Here is a 21,237-nt window from a genome sequence, read left to right as displayed (position 1 = left end):
TAGTTCATTGGAAAACTCAACAATCGTCATATCTTAAAACTTTGGTAGCGAACATCAGTCTCCTTCGTATTTTATTATTACCCGTGCTGCTACGCGTATTCTGACCAGATAAAATGTCATACATATGCCGGTAACTTTTGAAATCTAGATTTACCTCCTCTATCGCGAGCCCCATCACTTGGATTTTCAATGTGAAAGGATAAAATCAGATTTGCATGTTAAAGTATTTGTAACTTTTTTGCATTTCATTTCTTTGCAAGTAATTCTTACGTCCTTTACCATGTTCATTTTATGTCATAACCAGGTAGAATTGTATTGTAAATAAACCCACAAGAAGACAGCGTGTTAATTTGGCGTTGTAGCTTTACTTCCCTTAATGTGTTAAAAATCTTTTACTTTTATGGAAACTTTTGAACTAATATGTCACCATCCGGACTCCAAGGTCAAATTCTTTAAAAAAAATTAAGAATCCCTAGTTTTAAAAGGAATCTTCAGATGACCCTTCCCATTCCACTTTCATGATTTTACCTTTATTTAGATTGAGACGTCCGGCCACATTTGAATAAACTAACTCCTTTCATCCATGGATGCTTTATGAAAGGTTAGATTAAACTTGTGTTTTTCTACAAGTTGGAAATCTGAAGTTTGCACTACAGAGCCACTGAACTAATTTAGGGCATGGGAACTCATTTGAGCTTTCTGCTTAGGTCAGTTTAAAATAAAGAGAAGAGAGAGAGAGAGAATCCTAGACATGCAAGATTGGTTAATCCCACACTAACCAGAAAGCTGCTCTGAGAGTTCATACAATATTGGTATAATAAAAGTTACTACAGTGGAGGCTGAAGCAACTTCTTAGATTCTCTAACGACGCACTTAAGCAGACGTTTTATTTTCAACACCTTTACCGAAAAGTGAGTATGACACTCCTTTTTCCCCTTTCATTACAGAAGTTCAAGGGAAATTGAATACAACCATCAAGCAAAGCAAATTATTCAACAAGAATGGAACGGTTATAAACCCGGGCGCATTTGCAATCTAAATAGGTAATCGAGAAATACAGTTTGTAGACCACCTATATTCATACATGGAAAAAACTACTTTATTATAAAACTGCGAAAAACTCACGAGTCAATAAGAATAATTTTAAGTGGGATCTCTTCTTTCTGTATTTCCTATTACCTTCTGTTACTTCTTTCAAGTAAACACCATATTCTTTGGAAGCTTGAATTTCAAGTCAATAGCCCTGTTACTCCTGGCCATGGTAATTAAGCCCGTTTACATTTCAAGGTCCCTCTAATTTCGACTTTAGATATTGAAAATATATAAGTTAAGGTTAAAAGAAAATAATAGGTGCTTTATCCAAAACTGGGGTAAATGGCCGCTAGGGTCGATAATCCAGGATGGTGGCTGGAAATGGGATATTATATACTAACTTTAATTCAGGCCAGCACCTAAGGATGAAATGAAATGTTATGTATATTCCGACTCATTTTGACACATACAAATGATTTTCAAAACTCTCTCTTATATTATACGGTAAATTACCTGGTAATTAAAACATAACTCAAGAAATATATATATTTTGCATATGTATTGAATAATTCCATTACTGAAGAAGCAATCCCACCTGACAACTTTCCATAATAAAATGATAATGTGCATTTCAATATATCCCCATTCAGCCATTACTCAATACATCGAAATCATGGAATCATGCAACATGGAAACATTCCTTCAATTTAGACTAATAAGAGATTTATGAAACTGAGTATTTCATATGTTCAAGCAAGTTTGATGACAGTAACAATTTTTAGAGAATTCATAAAATAATGACTGTTCAGACTTTTCTTGACACTTATAAGAATGCTTGAAACTGCTGATAGAGTTTATCACTATTAGCCACCACATTTTCAAACATAGGAACACATTCATGGCGAGTCTTGGAAAGCAAGTCTTTTTAAATCAATAGCTGACTGAACAAAAGGAAGAGAATTGGCATTATTAACTTTCCAAAATGCATTCCACATTAAGATTCTCAAGTACTTCTGAAACGATCAACATTCCCTTGAATGAACAGGCATAGTGACCACCAGAAAGGACAGTGTTTAGGGTTTTTGCTCCAAAAACTTTACTCTCAGTGAGAGCATCATCCCTGCCACTACCACACAGAAAGCGGCCTCCACATTGGAAAAGTACCTTTACAAAATGAAACATTCCCAACACTGGAAATAGATCATCTATGTGCTAGGCTCATTCATAACAACCTTAGCCACATTATGAGAAACTATTACAGACAATAGCTATGCAATCTTGATTTAGTTGTCTTCTACATACCTGAAAGTAGGAGAGAGCTTTACATAACAGTTGCATACACTGTGAAAGGAGATGTAATGACCGGCAGAAAACCTACTCTCGTCCAGGGTTCTTGTTATGTTGTTATTAAGACAAGTATCCCACCCCATGGCAGTAGCTGACCTGGCTCAGCTTTGGAATGTGGGAGTCCACTTCGCATGGATATTATAAACTCCTGCTTTATATACTGTTCAACTGCCTCTAGAGCCTTCTCTTCCACATCAATAGTCATGTTTTCTGCAAGTTTTAAGTCTGGAGAAAGTCTAGGTTTCATTGCTGGCTTAGGATGACTAGGAACAATCTGACATGGAAGTTTATCCATTGAAGGATGTAAGGACTTAGGTTTGTGTTTGATAAAGTTGGTTTGGGTTTAGGAGACTTCGTTGATTTTGTTACAGCACGTGGGCTGTGTAATGCTAGCTTTCTGTTCCTGAAATGGATGAAGTATCTTCAAAATCTTCATTGTACAATGCATTAAGTACCCAGCCACCATCAGAAAAATGACTTGGAATTGGTACCCCATCCTCCCCTGCAGGGTGTAAGCACGCAAGAGGTTTCTAGAACGTCTTACATCATCGTAGCTAGTTGATACACCTATTCGATTTAATGTTGTGATAATCTCTATGCTTCGAGTTTTTCCATCGATTGCATGACCAAGCATAGTCTGTAGGGGTGTTTTCCCGCGACCACAGACTTGTAAGCAATCCGAAAGCGAGTTTTTGTGCATGCCTATTACTGAGAAAATATTCTTCTTTTTGGTCACCAAACATTTCAGCATTACCTTCATAAACACATTCTACATCCTCTTCCTCAGATACAATTTTCGTCTTTGCCAAGAGAAATTTGGGTATATCGTATAATGCTGAATAAGATGTCAACCAATCATCGGGTACTGGGGTGTTTTCCCAGGCATTTTTAAGCTCATTTGAATCACAAATCTTATCATCAAGTTCATAACCAACCTGCCTTGCACTTTTGTTTAAGGACTCCCCAACTTGTCTGAGCACATCCAGATTCTTAACCTTTGCGGCTACATCAGCAACAGTAATGTGCGAGGAGTAAAACAGTTAGGCTTCAATTTTTCTAGGATTGGGAGCAAAATGAATTTTCCCACCATAATGATCAACAAGAAGTTATTTAACATCTCGAATGTACATCTGAAAATCTAGTGTGTCATCTACATCACACATACTCATTTGTATGTCTGAAACAGTGAAGCCATATCCACGTTGTAAGAAAGGTTCGATGTGTTCTAATGATTTTACAAAAAGATCTTGTTTAACTAAAGTACTTGATTTGAAAGTTTCATCGAGATAACTACTGCAGCATTGTGTCTAGTTCATATCCTCTAATGTAGCGTCTAAGGCAGACCTTGTGGCAGTCAATACCTGCAGCAAAAATTTTTTTATATACAATTTAATTCAGCAATCATACAATACAATTATCTTTAAAATGTCTAGTAGCAATAAAAAAAAAATTTTTTCAGCAGCATTTTGCTCACCAATTCGAAACTTCTCTCAAAATTACTTTATTTATAATTTTTTCACTACCACAAAGTAAATTTGATTAGTGTAGGGTCTTTTCTCCGACTGGGTTTTTCCCTTGTCCTAACATCAATGCGATGTAACATGCTAGATGATGTTTAATTTTCAGCTTCACAAGAAGTTTCTGCATCACTGGTTAAAGTTTTTACATCATCTTCTATTTGTTTAAGTTTCTTACTGTGTGTGTATCACATGAAACACTTGCTGTTGTTGTTGTGATAAACAGTGTACTACTTGAAACACTTTTGTTGTAGTGATAAACATAAGATATAGCTCCCTCCTCTGCTCGTTTCAGTCTTTTAGTAACAATGTCATTTCTATATGCAGCATGCTTCATGCTCCTACGTCCAGCCTCGGATGGATCTGCTTCTGGCAGATAATGCATGTGAAAGCATCAAATTCATTTGAGGTATTTTCCATCAACAGTGTCCCTTGTTGATGTTCTTGTTGAGAAGTTTCTGGCGTGTACTTTCATCCATTGTTAACCAGTAACTCATTATATCTAAAACAGATAAAAATTAATATGTTGATGGCAATGACAGCGGTTATAGCTACCAAACACAAAATTGCCCACTATTGCAGTCCTCTTAAGATATTGATAAATCAAACATATGGGAGATTACTGTAAAGTTTTCCAAGGATGAGGCAACAAAATACAATATCATAAAGCACCCATAAACTTCTGTGTTTGCATGACCAAATCTATGTACTACAAGACCGAATATTCAAGTTGATAACTCCGACCTCTGAACACGTAAATATCCTTTCATATCCGAATGTGCTCGAGACCAGTGTTGCCAAAATATTCACATATCTGTAACTTCTTCTGAGAAAATGACTTGAGAAATTTATTCCTTGTGTAGAAATGAGTAAAAACAGACATATCAAATAGTGTTCTGCTGTGAACGGTAGTAGGTACCACATTTAGTATTCAGTATGTACCATTTACGGCCGCCATCTGGGATTATCACCCCTAGCGGCCATTTGCCCCAGTTTTGCAAAAAGCATCTGTCATTTTGTTTTAACTTGAACTAATATATTTTCAATATCTGAAGTCGAAATTAGGGGACATTGAAATGTGTACGGGCTTAACTGCCAGGGCCTGGACTATGTAGGTTTGTTCCATTACGAATAGGTTTCATCTACTGAATAAAATTAAAAATATATTATGAATGATCACCACTTCAATAAATAACCAAGTTAATCTGCAGTTCAACCTAAAGAATAAAGTTCATGAATCGAAAATAAACCACACCTGACGATAATAACCAAGAAGAACGAAACAAAGGTGGTCGACTTACCAGAATTCCTCCTCTGGATGATTCCTGAAAAAGAAGAGAGAAGCGTGAGATTACAGTAATCTTTGTACCTTGTAAAGTTTAATTTGGATGCCGCCCACTATAAGATGTTCTGTCTTTCGTTAAATCTAATCTCTGGTTGTTAACACACAAAAGTCACTTACGAATAAATTAAACTTTACAAACGGATTGGAAGTATATAAATACAGTGCAATAATCTGGTTATGTACCGTTACTGGTAAACAAGAGTCGAAAACAATCTACGGAGCTAGACTCCAAATTCAAGTTCACAAATAACACTTCTATTTCCTGTTAAATCTAATAATTACAGTAATTAAATATCCTCAGGACACTTTTATTTTAAACAATGAATAAAGAATAAGACAGTTCTAACAACGCCTACTTAAGGGCCAAGATGGCTGATAAGATACGCCCACTCCCTCCCTCCCTCTTCAAAGCATACAATGGGAGGCGCCACACTTTATCATCTTATTTACAGATCTAATCACGATAACAGCGATAACATAGGACCTTGTAGGTGCTGCCACCTACTTTTAAATGACAAAACGTCGTCAGTATGCAGATGTCTGACGAGAATGCATATCTTAAGACCTGAGCCCTTACGCTCATCAAAGCACTTGAAGCTCAATATTTTTAATTAGTCCCAATTGTTATCGCTCAAGGTTAATAATGCAACCTCTGTGGCATTTATGACTATCTTTTATTTGCTCATCCAATGAAGGAACGTGTGTTCTTTGGTTAATATACATTAGAAAGTTCTTTATTCATGATCCCATTTAATTCCTTATCCGAGGTATTGGCAATTCTGCATCAAGTAGGTACTGAACTAGTTTCATTAAATACTGCCGTTTAGTAGATCAATGTAGTTTAACGTGGCAACTACTACGATAATGAACAGCTACATTTCACCCCAGTTTATTATAATAATAATATGAACTCCCCAACATTTGTTTAATTGGAAGTTTTGTGTTATATGACTAAGAACTCAAACATACTGCTTCACAATTTGTTACTTTCCTGACTGAACAAGCTAATTGCGACAGAATCCTATTTCTAAATATCAAGAACACTATAATCGATAATTATAAAAAAATCAGCAAATTATTACCTTACAATATAGTACGAATTAACAACTAAGAGGCAGTGACTAAGGGTAATTAGTTTACCATGGCCGACTGATTTAGATTTTATGAAATTTTAGACTCTGGCACTTTCGGCTGTTCAGTGATTAAGACAGTGAAAGGAGGCGGTTGGATTGGTAGGACAGCAAGTTAAGAGACCCCGAATAGGGAGGAGATATAAGTGCACAAAGGTCTAAGGGTGGAAATCTAAGAGGCGGGGATGGGAGAAAGCCTCACAGTTGAACTATGAGGTATTAAAATGGGAGAAAATCTCACAGTTGAATTATGAGGTAATAGTTAAAATGGGAGAAAACCTCACATAAACTATGAGGGAATAGTTAAAATGGGAGCAAAGCTCACATGAACTATGAAGTAATAGTAGTTAAAATGGGAGCAAACCTCACATGAACTATGAGGGAATAGTTAAAATGGGAGCAAACCTCACAGTTAAACTATGAGGTAATAGTTAAAATGGAAGCAAACCTCACATGAACTATGAGGGAATAGCTAAAATGGGAGAAAACCTCACATGAACTATGAGGGAATAGCTAAAATGGGAGAAAACCTCACATAAACTATGAGGGAATAGTTAAAATGGGAGCAAACCTCACAGTTGAACTATGAGGTAATAGTTAAAATGAAAGCAAACTTCACAGTTGAACTATGAGGTAATAGTTAGAATGGGAGAAAACCTCACAGTTTTAACAAAATCTCCCAGTTGCACAAAGTAACAGAGAAGTTGAACAGCAAGAATGAATGAAGGAAGCGGGAATGGAGATGATGTACAATGATTTTTGAAATTTTGGAATTCATCACTCCTAACCAACAATAACAAAAACCAGAGGATCATCAGTCGTGTCAGTGACATTATAAAGTTACGTACCTTAAGCAGGTACCAAAGTCTGCTTGGTGTTACTTCATGTTAATCTCCAACACAAATCAAAACGCTTCCAAAGATGTACCAACCAATCAAATGGCTGCATCTGAACTTTAAATACGATTTTTATCTTTGAAGATTGTTGTAAAAGTTTAAATTTTGGATTGTAACACGCGGCATTTCAGTCATGGTGAGGTGAGAATAATCAGTTTTTGGTATCATTTAAACAATATGGTAATCGTTAATTTTACATCTAAGATACACTGTTAGTGATATAATAAACTTCACGGTACGAGATATACCGTTAGATACTATGAAGATATAGTAAGTTACCTATCGGTAAGTAAACAGTAGTATTTTTGGCGATCATACCGATTTCGCCAAAAGTAATTAAATTTGCGGGTACGAAATTAATGTAAGGTACGCCACATTTTTGCTGAAAACAATTTCTGACTGGATGACAACAACTTACTAATTTACCGTATAAGAAAAGGAGGAAATTAGTTCATCAAAAACTGCCAGAGAGAGAGAGAGAGAGAGAGAGAGAGAGAGAGAGAGAGAGAGTTAAACCTCGTCTTCGAAGAAATGGTTATCGCTACTCATGGGCGATTTCGGAGACCTAAGGTGCCTGGGGGATCTGTCATGCGCCCCGAACGTGAGAGATCTCGTGATCTTCTGAAACCGCTTCGAACCGATCCTTTTGGCCCTTTCCAAACTCTGCGTCCCCTTTTGAAGGCGGTTATGAAGAGTCGAAGAGTAAGTCCTGTTGGCCTTCTGTTTGTGGTGATCGATAGAATCCGGGTCGCCTCCAAACAGATTGGAGAGACCGAGGTCGTCCTCGGAGGGATACTTACTCTTCTGAGTGTCATGGGAAACGGTGGAGTTGATCGTGTTGTACGTCCTGGCCTTCTTTCCGGAGTAATCGCGCATGTTGAGGTCAGCACCTGCGGACAACGGTGAATCTCTTAATAGCGAACACTGAAAATATTGAACTTTCCCAAGGGATTTTCCAATTACAAGAACTAAGACATGATGATATATTTAATTGAACACACAGCTAATATTCTCATACTAATATGCATGCATATGCATAACTTACCAAAATGGACTAAGAGGTCAAAAACTTCTGTTCTATTGTACATAGCTGCGATATGAAGCGGCGTGTATCCCTGAAAAAAAATAACAGGATAGCTGTAAATCATCATCCAACCTCACCAGCACCAAGATTAAATCACTCACACACAAAAAAAGTTTTAGGAATCGTAAAATAACTTTAATGTAGTCTCTATTATAATAAACCATTGTCGAAAAGACAGCAAGCGAGTGTTTAAAATTCAATTGACAAACTAATGAGTGTTACCATGATATCCGATTTGGATAGCATCTGTGCTTTACAGAATATTAAAAATAATGAGACCATAAAAATGAAATAAATTTAATGGCATATATAATTAAACTTTTACGAGAGTGACTGGTATTTTTGAATTAATGAAAAACATTTCCATCTTTCGTCCAGATGGAAATGATTACTGAACAAGGACGTCTTTTTTGCCAGGCCTATTTGTAAAATTTTACACACACTATAAAAGGAGATAGGGATAATTTTAGTTTAAATGAATTACTTTACTACCCAGCAACTGCTACAATTAAACTGATGCTGGAAAAACAGCTGGAAAGAAAATCAAACAACATGAGTTCGCAATGAAGTCAAGTTCGTTACAGCAGAGAACATTCGGCCACTGTTCAAGATTATTCACAAAATATCACTTATGTTATCATTGGAAATCAGGATACCTTATCTAACACGCAACCTTGCATCTGAAAATCTTTTTAAAAAAAGTAATAAAATACAGACAATCATCAAATGTATACCAACTGTTATCATGAACGGCAACAAATAATTAATAATCTTTTCAAATATAAGATCCACCCTGACAGTGACGAAAATACAACAGTTGAGTAACTCATTAAAATATCTTGTGGAATCACTACAATCTTAAAAATGAAAATCCCGCATCTTACCGCTGGTGGAAAGTAAATGTATGTATTATTATGTAAAACAGAGAAAATGCAAAACTGCATATCTTCAGTTTCTTCAAAACTTTCAAACCATTATGTAACAACAAAATACCGCCTGGCGTGAAGATCACACAAGAAGAAAGCAAACTTCAAAAAGAACTAAAACTATCCTATTCTGTAGGAGCTATGAGACTGATGAGACAACACTAAAAGACAATCATAAAATATAAGAAACATCTTATTTAGAAAACGTACAAGGATCCGCCAGAGAGGGAATCATCCCTGTGGAGGGCTGTATATAAAACCAAAGTGAACAAAGTGAACCATCACTAGTTTCAATGTCGCCTCACACAGCGAGGGACCGAAGTTTCAACCCTAAAAGTTGTTTTCCTTTGTAAGCATTAATAATACAGATTCCAAGAAAAAAAAATTACATCTTGTTATTTTACAACTTCGGACCAATCAATTCTCTTCATTTTTCCCTAACGTTCACAACACAAGCATTAGTCTCGTGGCAAGTGCTAACGAAGTATTTGTTAATTCATTCTCAAATTCAATTTCCTGTTTGCCTGACCCAAATAAAATTAATCACAGTCCCTGAAAGGGATTTTACAATGTTGCTTTTCTGGGAATATAATTTCTTATCTGCAGGATTTTCATAGTTTCAGAAAAGCAAACAAAGGTGGTCTAGGGCAACTCAGTCTTCGTGTCGCTATTAAAAAATGTCCTCACCACTTTACTGTACAAGCCTCAAAATATGAGATGAATAAAGTCCTTATCTATGTTTTCAATGGTTTGCAGTCCTTCATACAAGAAATCGGGACTGTTAACGAATGCGCACAAAAACATTTTTACAGAATTAACAGATATTTATATCAAATGTCCTGAAAAACTATGGATAGAAGTGGAATTATTTGTTGGTTTTCTACAAATACTTTTTTTTTTTTTTTTTTTTTTTTTTTTTTTAACGAAAAGACACGTCTAAGAACAGCCATAAAGGGGGTGGTTCTAAAGGGTCTCAACTTTCTGGTTTTCAGCAAATGTACGCGTGCAAAATAAAAGGGAGAAGAAATACGTTCCCCGCAGCGCAATCCACAGAGTAACAAAAGCAAACTCTCCAACAAACTTGGACAACAACTTACAGAGCAGGTTTGGGGAAGGGAAACCCGGAGAGGGATGACAACGGGGAAAAGGGAAAGGGACGAGCCGCCGAAAGAGAGAGAGAGAGAGAGAGAGAGAGAAGAGAGAAAGACGAGCCGCGAGAAGAGAGAGAGAGAAGAGAGAGAGAGAGAGAGAGAGAGGATTTTGCAAGACCACCGTTGGTTTATTCCCAAACAAACTTTAATATAGGATTCGGGGGCGCACTTGGGGTGTTAATCTCATAAGTAGATTCAGATTAAATCAAAATATCTCTTGCAATATAGGAGCTCGAGGTGGTTAAGATTAAAATCGCTATGCTCCGACACGACGCTCTTTGGCGAGAAACCCTTCCAAACAAAGAACATGCCACGACTTGTCAAGCAAGGCCCCCCAAAAAATCCAAAAGAAAAAGCGACTGAAAAAAAGTTTTAGGGGAAAAAATATCGCACAAAAATAGACAAACGGCGGCGAGAACAGCAACAAATACCGAGTGAGAAATAAGTCAATTATCGCGCCTCGGGCATGGCGTGGTAATTTCCACATACATATTAATATCAACAGCGAGAGGGGAAGAGTTAGTCTATCAGGCGAGCGTGCACTGATGACATATTCCATCAAGCTTCGCTGGCAAATTTCGACCTTGGAAATGGAGGCCCGAAAACCCGTTATTCTATGGTGGGCCGCCTCTTTCTGGTCTGTTATATTGTAAATCGCCTTTGCCATAATTAAAACGGGCGGAGTAACGACCAATCAACCAGGACAAACGATGCACTCGGCAGTTAGCAACAATTGGCGCGTCCTACCTGTGCTGGACACGTAATTCTTTAATCATACCCCCACTGTATTTTAGAGCCATGGACCTGGGCCTACCAGGTCATCAAACTCCACCCGTGACCCGTCCACCCACCCACCCAGCCATTCACACTACAATTAAACGTGGTAACCACGCTAACGACACTGAAAGAGAGAAAGAGTGAGCCTGCGAGTTAGGGAGCGAAAGCGTACCAGTAATTAAAACTGCACCACTACAATATGTTGCACAATACCCCCTTTAAACCCCTGCCTACCATCCGCTGCAAATGTTTCAACAACGCAAAGCCCTCGGAAATGTATGAAAAATAGGAAAAATAAAGATTATAAAACGCACTTTTCTGGAGCAAAGGTTCCATTTCTCGTTAACGATCGTAAAAATCGAAATGCTACAGTGCATATCTACTGAATTCAAATATATTTGGTTATTCCACTGCATACACAATCATAATCTCTCTCTCTCTCTCTCTCTCTCTCTCTCTCTCTCTCTCTCTCTCTCTCTCTCTCTCTGTCTAAAATACTAACACAAACACCAATAATAATTATTGTAAGTGTTGTTCAAGACTAAGAATGATAGATAATAAGGGCGAAAATCATACTTTCAACACTGTCTTTTATAATGTCCATAACTAAAATTAAAAGACTAAAAATCCCAGGACGTACTGACAATCACGCAAGCACGCTATATTATAGAAGTTTCGGGAGAGGTCACTTGGCAATTGGGCAGGGGAAGAGGGGAGGCTTCAATTATAAAGGCACCCCATCCATGTAACGCCTAACAGCAGTACTTAATATGTGTTCCCACCTTGCAATTCGAAATAAATCACAATTCGTACGCCTTCACAAATTTACTTCACCGAATACAGTTCCAGGAATGAAAGCAGCAGTGTAGGGAAAAAGTATTTGAGAAATGAGAGAAAAAGAATTAACTAAAAACATATATAAATTTATTTCCTATGACCAAAAAACTATTTCCTCACAGAATACGTAGGTTAAATTTTCAAACAATATATGACGACCAGTGAATGTAATACAACCCAGTGCACAATCTGACTACACGAATGTGTACACTCTGGGCTATCCGAACGTTTCCTAAATAGAACAAGTCACATGGCGACACCTTGTCATCAAAGTATATATGACAAAGATAAGAAGATAAAATGAGTAAGTATCACGCACTACCCAAGGGATCCAGCTTAAATACTCCAATGATCTAAAAACCTTTATTTTATTGGGACTAGTCGAGCTGACAACGTTGATGAAAAGGGAGAGGGTTGAAGGCTAGTAACTAGAATAGATGGAATTTAAACGTTAAAACGAACCTTCGGTGATCATAAAATGTAACAGGTGTACTCTTAAGGTGACGATTCAAGATGTATTAACAATGAAAATAATTTTAAGTGTACTGTGGCATAAAGGAAAATTATATTACCACTGCTGGGAGAGCAAAACCACTCCTCTGCTGCCTTTTGTGTAAGGTGCGAAAAATATCTGAAAGATAATCTTATATGCTTTGCAAAATGTACCGTTTGACAATCATTATACAATACTTTCAGGTGCAAAAAAAAATCGGCTTGAACCCATCTTGCCAGCAATCTAAGGACAAACGACACTGGCACAGTAAATTTTGCATTGTATGTTTGTTACTAGATCCAAAATCAATGAGATTTTGTTGCCTTGTGCGAGCCTCCCACCCGGCTGACTACTTTTAACCAATCTACTCTCCATCGTTGTTTATGACTCCCTTCATCTCTCACCATAACAACCGAAGTACATTTGTGTATAGTATTTTGGCGGGGAAGTATAAATTAAAGTAAAATTAAGCAAGCTCTGTCCACAGTAGCAGGTTACGAACATGGAAAGTGTTTCTATATTGCGCATTTATACTCTCTCTCTCTCTCTCTCTCTCTCTCTCTCTCTCTCTCTCTCTCTCTCTCTCTCTCTCTCTCTCTCTCTCTCTACTGGTTCTTCTTTGGATGGGCGACTGTCGAAAAATATCAGATGCAGAGTCAAGAGAAAGTCTAAAAACCCAGCAAAGAAATAAGATTAATATTCAATAGTCTTTGAGAAGTCAATGATTAAGTACAACCTCGACGTTATGCAAAATAGAATAATAATAAAATAACAATAATAAAATAATAATAATAATAATACTAAAATAATAATAATATAATAATGCAACTAGACAGAAAAAAAAAGTTGGCTTCAGACAGTATTATGAAATCCAAATGTGGGATTACTATTGGAAAAAGGGCAGATGTCTATTGTTGCAGTGTGCTTATTAGAATTAATTCATCAGAAGTCATCTTGTAACTGACGTTATCTAGTATGTCAGAGAACCATCTGCGGTTCTAAGAATCAATCTTTTCTTTGAAGAGGCTGCTACTTACTGTCAAGCACTGTGCTAGAGCTGACAAATTTAACTGATCTGGACCTTTTGACATTTAAATGCTATGAAATGATATTTAAAATAGTGGAAAAAAGAAAGAAAAGGAGAGAGAGAGAGAGAGAGAGAGAGAGAGAGAGAGAGAGAGAGAGAGAGAGAGAGAGAGAGAGAGAGAGAGAGAGAGAGAGAGTTCAAAATAGCCCGAATATAAATTTTTCCTTGAAATAGTTTATACGAAAAAGCAATCGGCTTTATTTCCCTTCGTTTCATAAGGGAAAATCTGGTACACAAAATTAAATTAGGCCTTCCAGTCTTCCCTCCCACCCACCCTTACTTTGGTACATTCCACGAGACGTCTCCAAAGGCACGAACGAGGATCCTTGAAGGCATCCTAAACGCTGTCTGCTGATAACTTGGTAATTTTGCATACAAATTAATCCCGGCTGAGAACCTCCCCGGGGCCGCCGGAGGAGGGGAGACGATGTATTAATTAAGCTTCCCAAATACAAAAACGATAACTTGTAAAAACTCGCGCAACGGCTGCCATGTACGAATGAGAAGATATTGATCAAAGGCAACCGCCATCTCCTTCCTTCGTCGTCACCTTTCAACTTGTACACTGCAGTTTAAAGTAATAGACCCAAAAATAAGGAAATATGTATTATAATGCTAATTTCATGGTTGATATTTGAAGTATTCCCAATAAAATATGTTTCCTACAGACACTTTTGCTCGTACAACAGATATTAGAGAAAACAATAATACAAACAGCTTAGTCCAAATCAAATACTCTTCGACAGGAAGCAAATCTTCCGAACCCTAAAAGAGTGTTTTAAAACTGCACAATACCTACCAGTTTTCATTCAATCCGTGAAACTACAAGTACAGGAAGCGAATTTGCATTCTTCATATTATTGTTATACATTGCGTTATAATAATAATAATAATAATAATAATAATAATAATAAAACACCAAGAGATGAAGGACACGATCAGGAAAGAATATATGCAGAGACTCAAGGCGATACTTAAGTCAAAACTCAATGCCGGAAATATGATAAAAGCCATAAACACATGGACAGTGCCAGTAATCAGATACAGCGCAGGAATAGTGGAATGGACGAAGGCAGAACTCCGCAGCATAGATCAGAAAACCAGGAAACATGAGACAATACACAAAGCACTACACCCAAGAGCAAATACGAACAAACTATACATAACACGAAAGGAAGGAGGGAGAGGACTACTAAGTATAGAGGACTGCGTCAACATCGAAAACAGAGCACTAGGGCAATATCTGAAAACCAGTGAAGACGAGTGGCTAAAGAGTGCATGGGAAGAAGGACTAATAAAAGTAGACGAAGACCCAGAAATATACAGAGACAGGAGAATGACAGACAGAACAGAGGACTGGCTCAACAAACCAATGCACGGATAATACATGAGACAGACTAAAGAACTAGCCAGCGATGACACATGGCAATGGCTACAGAGGGGAGAGCTAAAGAAGGAAACTGAAGGAATGATAACAGCGGCACAATATCAGGCCCTAAGAACCAGATATATTCAAAGAAGGATAGACGGAAATAACATCTCTCCCATATGTAGGAAGCGCAATACGAAAAATGAAACCATAAACCACATAGCAAGCGAATGCCCGGCACTTGCACAGAACCAGTACAAAAAGAGGCATGATTCTGTGGCAAAAGCCCTCCACTGGAGCCTATGCAAGAAACATCAGCTACCTTGCAGTAATAAGTGGTACGAGCACCAACCAGAGGGAGTGACAGAAAACGATCAGGCAAAGATCCTCTGGGACTATGGTATCAGAACGGATAGGGTGATACGTGCAAATAGACCAGACGTGACGTTGATTGACAAAGTCAAGAAGAAAGTATCACTCATTGATGTCGCAATACCATGGGACACCAGAGTTGAAGAGAAAGGAAAGAGGGAGATGGAAAGTATCAAGATCTGAAAATAGAAATAAGAAGAATATGGGATATGCTAGTGGAAATCGTACCCATAATCATAGGAGCACTAGGCACGATCCCAAGATCCCTGAAAAGGAATCTAGAAAAAAAAAACTAGAGGCTGAAGTAGCTCCAGGACTCATGCAGAAGAGTGTGATCTAGAACGGCGCACATAGTAAGAAAAGTGATGCAACCCGGAACCCCACACTATAAATACCACCCAGTCGAATTGGAGGACTGTGATAAATAAATAAATAAATAAATAAATAATTAAATAATAATAATAATAATAATAATAATAATAATAATAATAATAATAATAATAATAATAATAATAATAATAATAATAATAATAATGTAATGTAGCATTGTAAAGCTTAACTACCATGTTTCATGTAACAAAATGATCATGGGCCCTCGACAGCACAATATACCAGGAAATACTGTTTTCAGTCTACATACGGTAACTACTACCACCTCCTATACGAATACAGTACTGTCTATTGCCAAGTGATGACTCTATAAGATCTTGGTGAAAGGCAGTCTCTTCATCATAGTTACATACCTTCAACTAAAAACAGGCTGTCTATTTAATTTAAACTTTTATAAATCATTGATTAAGGGTGCTAATGATAGAATAAAAAACTGCTTTCTAAATGAACGGAGAGCATCTCTGTATGTCCCTCATCTTCCAGGTTATCTGGCGCAGCTGGTCAATATGCTATACTAAATTTTGTAAATATCAAAGCAGTCTCAGGTGCGCTGCTTTCCTCAAAATTAAGTTCAATATCATCTCGTACATTTGTATTCTTAAATATATGCCAGAAAAGGGTGAACACTCACCCCTACCACTAATTATAATAAAATACCAAATCAGGTAATAGATAATCTTGATGATGACCATTTTATTAACTTCGGTTCCTCACCTCCTTTTGCTTTGTCACAAACAAGGACCCGACAATAGCTCAAAGACAAACGATACTTTAAATTAAAACAAAGCCAATCTTGAGGCTTTTTTAAAAGAACAAAATATGTACTATCTACGTAATATGTCCAAAAGCACTTTCTATATAGTATATTATATATATATTATATATATTACTATATATTATATATATATATAAATACACACACATGTATGTACGTGATAAATTCATGGCTTCAACGGGAAGCTTCTAGTCATAGTTGGAAGAAAACCTCAAAAGATATCTCAAGTGTTATTTAACGACCCAAAATCATTGCTTTTTCAACTTCTGACACCAATATGACACTCCTTTATGTCCACTGCTCAAATAACGGCGCAAGTGTAGGACAAATACACTATATAGAAAACACAATGCTGTATCAAAACTAAAAATTATAGAATAAATAATATTTTAAAACGCGCTTTTGTTAAAATGCACTAAAATTAAAAATAATTTTTGAGACAACAGGATTTTCTTAGAATCATATCTACAAAAATGAAATCGTGAGAAATGCTACAAGAAATTTTTTTTTATTTCTTGTAGCATTTAACTTCCATGTTTGGCGCCAACGCTTTTATTGTTGCAGACATGATTAATTGTAAAATAATCCTGGTGTCTAAAAAATTATGATTTACTTTTAGCGAATTTAAATAAAGGCGGATTTTAATTTTTTTCTTACCATTTCTTCAATATCTGTGCTATGTATGAAAAGTTGTCGACCTGTGTTTGAGACGTTTTACTGCAGTGTGGACGCACCTGCACATACCCTAGTATGAATATTTTTTCTTTGAAGTCATTGTTTCTTTTCTTTTGGTCTTTCAATTAATTTCGACGGATTTTTCTGGTAACACACAGCATAATTTTTATCCTTTAACCTACACATGCAACAACTTTCCAAAGACATTTACAATTGATTTTGTTTGTTTGTTTGTATGGTGTTTTTACGTTGCATGGAACCAGTGGTTATTCAGCAACGGGACCAACGGCTTTACGTGACTTCCGAACCACGTCGAGAGTGAACTTCTATCACCAGAAATACACATCTCTCACTCCTCAATGGAATGGCCGAGAATCGAACCCGCGACCACCGAGGTGAGAAGCAAACACCAAACCAACAACGCCACTGATTTTATGTGGTATTTTTACTTCAAACTAACCACTGTCTAGAAAGGACTGTCTAAACAGAGCCACTACCCCTGGCTCCTCTGGGCGCAAGAGCTCAAGACCTTAAGTTACTTAGACAGGAGCCTGGAGAATTGCAAGGCATTAGCGGCACTTGTCAGTTGGTTCTCCGCCACACAGCTTCTAAACTATACTCTGTTTTTTTCCATCTGTCCATCCGCCTGTGGTGTTTGCGTATGGTAACACTACTTTCCGGGCTTTAAATAATATCCTATTTCGAATATTTACGGTGTAATTCGCATACAGTAAATCATTAAAACACTTTTCAGTTGCAAATGTACATCAAGGTGTCATTTTATTTACCTAAAACTTACACATAGCGTAACTATTTAAAGCCCGGGATGTAGTGTTACCATGCGCGACCACCACAGGCAGATGGACAGATGGAAAAAAACATAGTATAGACTGCAACTTCTACAAAGAAACCGTTAAACTTTAATATTACCATCATCTAACAACAACGAACAACCACTACAGAACTTTACCTACTATGTAGTATATAAAAAAGGGCGTGAGCATACTTACTCCATTCTGTTGGTTTCAAATCGCCGTAAGGGAGCATACGTTATACGGCATCGAAGGGTCGGCAATGCAGGTAATTATGGACGTGCAATGAATGTGTCATTAGGGAATCATGCAGATATCATCCGATTCAACATGGAAAAAGAAGAAAACGCACATTAGTATCTTATACAGCCAAAAATTATTCGCTTTTCCCATAGGATTTTTTATTTTAATGAAAATTTGTACATTCAAAATGCATTTGATCTCATTCAATACAATAAAAATAAATCCAAGTCTACAGTTTCTTCAGTACGTACAACTTTCCATGTGCAACTTCAGTATATATGTACATTATTTACAATAGAGTAGATACTGTTAACTATTTTAATGACTATTGACCAGGTTGGTGATTAAAAAAAAATCAGTGATTTATGTGATTTTTTATTTTTTTGATTTGTTAGATGTTTTTTCCATCTTTTTACCCTCAAAATGTATTTTAGGACAGAATTACTATTGATTTACCATTTAGGTTTCCAGCTCTGGCCTAAAGTATGCGCTTGCAATTTTTTTATATCAAAATAAATAGATGCAGCACAGTTATGCTCAAGTTTTTATTAACCTCCAACCCCTATTATTCAATTTGCTTGCTTTCAAATAAAAAAAAAATCATGATTTTTTTTTATGAAAAAATCAATGTTTTAATCACTTGATTAAAACAGTTTGATTTAATCATTGCCAACCCTGCTATTGACTAAACGCCCTTCGAACAAATCTGAATGATAGATTATATACTTCAATAATCAATATAGTATACAGTTACTAACCATAACCACAAAGGTTTTATTCCAAAACATTCGACCCTCCTTATTCCTTCGTGTCTGTCCCGTGGAACAACCAAGACCTAACATATTATTAAGGAGAACACTAAGAACTAGAGGGTAAGTTGAAGGATTTTAAAGCCTTTTACATAAAATTTTATGCTACCTTAGATCACTACTGCTCGAGTACTGGAGATTCTAGCGAAGCAATGAAAAGAACATGCATATAGTAATGTATAGGCTACTACACAAACAACAATTACAAGGAAATTTTGATAATGCGCCCGACTCATCAAGCTTCAATATTTTACAGAATCAGTAATACTGACAAGCCAATGCGGTATTTTACACTTGACGTATTAATTTAATTAACTCCACAGTCACTTTCCTGACAACCACGACATTCTCTAACCACCACCAAAAGGTTCTGAAATAACTAATGTAGGTGTTAGCGTTCTTATTATTTATACCGGTTCAGTTACTTGCAAACGTGGTGAAATTTCATTCACGTAGGTTTAATGATTGATAGCAACTATTGCTCATTTAATCATCAAATCACTAAAAACACTATATCCGATTTTCAGGTTCGTCTTGAGGTAATTATAAAACGAAATAAAACTAGCTGGAAACCTCATTAACTCCAACTATACTCGATTTCCAAATACATTTGTACTGTAGAGTATCGTGTCCTTATCAGTGTTTGCTGTGTCCCAGTGCCTTGCTAATCTATACTTAGGCTAGACGATGGCGGCCATAGTCCAATCCTCTTGGTCAATATTTTCGAATTAATTCCGTTGTTGCCTTTATTTATTCATTTTGCAAGAAAGTTCATGGCGTCATGTTCCTTAAAATCCAAATGAAACCGGTTATCTTCCCAAGATCTTAAGTGAAATACACATCAATCGGTTGACAGTTCTGTAATTACACTACTGTACACACACTCTCTACTTAAAGTGACATTAAGTTTGGCTTTCACTACCTAATACCAATGACAAATCGTGGCACCAGCAGCCTGAAACTTTAATAATATTTAATGAACGTCATTTGGTGTTGAGTAACTATTGCGAGTGGCGCGGGGGGCAAGATTCGCTGCCGTTTTAAAAATTAAGCATCTATGGCACAAACACCGAAAAGATTTGATCTTTATTATATCGAATGAACAGAAAATGTTTAAAGGATTTAGACAATATTAACTTAAAAGTGTTTTCTTCGAAATGTTGATAATCTTGACGAGAAAGACGAGATGTCATGACCATATAATGCGGTGTCCTAGTATTTACAGTGCGGGATCATAATGCTTTCAGATTTTTTTTCTTTTTTTTTTTTTTTTTACCAACTGTGCTGACCAGCAGTATTTGGAGTTCCTCACAGTCGTTTCAGCAGTTTCACTTGCAAACTACCTTCTGTCCTCGTTACACATTTAACCCTTCAGCGAAATTGCTCTCTGATATAAACTATGCTATGTCTATATTCAGTCTTAAATACAAGCATTCTACAAACTAGAAATCCTTTTTTATTTTTTTTTACCAACAGCCATCAAGCTTACTACTGTAAACCTATGGTTTCAGCTATTATCTAATTCTATTCAAAAGCTGGCAATAAAATAAATAAATAAATTACAAACCGATCGAGCATTTATCTCCACGTGATGAGTCTGGGCCAAGAACTTCACAACCTCATGGCGTCCGTGTTTCGCTGCCCAGTGTAAGGCAGTCTGTAAAAGATGAAAATATTTCATTAGCTAAGTACCCATTAACAACAATGCAACCTGTAAAATTAAATTTTAAAAAAGTAACCTGATCAAGTTTGCAGATAATGTAGTAAATCTTCAATAGCCTAAATGAATTAATTTAAGAAAACTGCAAATTTCAAAATATAAAAAGCAAGATGGGAAAACCTTCAAAAATCCACTAAGAATTGGTGGAAAACGTGGTTCCAGAACGCCAATAACTGAAAGTGCCACTCAACTTTAAACACGAATTAAATAACTTGTAACATTCGCTAGAAAATTAGTATATAATAATAATAATAATAATAATAATAATAATAATAATAATAATAATAATAATAATAATAATAATAATAATCGAAGTTACCCCTCGCGAGCTAGCGTGTTCATTTTCTGTGAAAGCTATCAACAGTGCCTTCACAAGTACGTTTTTCAAAGGGTAACCAAATTATGAGGCTTTTCGTCCACAACTAGAAAAACATATCTAAAATAAAAACT

The 21,237-nt window shown here is 36.5% G+C and overlaps 1 protein-coding gene across 1 annotated transcript in view; it reads right to left on the bottom strand.

Moving 5' to 3' along the window:
- LOC135213523 (uncharacterized) overlaps positions 1-20,727 on the bottom strand; it is a 33,563-nt gene extending 12,836 nt beyond the window's left edge. The window contains exons 1-4 of the mRNA XM_064247439.1: positions 20,635-20,727; positions 8,313-8,382; positions 8,068-8,157; positions 5,198-5,221 (exon numbers count right to left, since the gene is read on the bottom strand). Of these exons, the coding sequence (XP_064103509.1) occupies positions 5,198-5,221; positions 8,068-8,157; positions 8,313-8,355 (157 nt within the window). The 5' untranslated portion in view covers positions 8,356-8,382; positions 20,635-20,727. The remainder of the gene's footprint in view (positions 1-5,197; positions 5,222-8,067; positions 8,158-8,312; positions 8,383-20,634) is intronic.
- Between the last annotated feature and the right edge of the window lie 510 nt (positions 20,728-21,237).

This window comes from Macrobrachium nipponense, chromosome 43 (assembly GCF_015104395.2).
Source record: "Macrobrachium nipponense isolate FS-2020 chromosome 43, ASM1510439v2, whole genome shotgun sequence".
Taxonomy (NCBI): domain Eukaryota; kingdom Metazoa; phylum Arthropoda; class Malacostraca; order Decapoda; family Palaemonidae; genus Macrobrachium; species Macrobrachium nipponense.
Note: the sequence above shows the minus strand (reverse complement) of the source record. Positions and strands in the feature narration are given on the sequence as shown.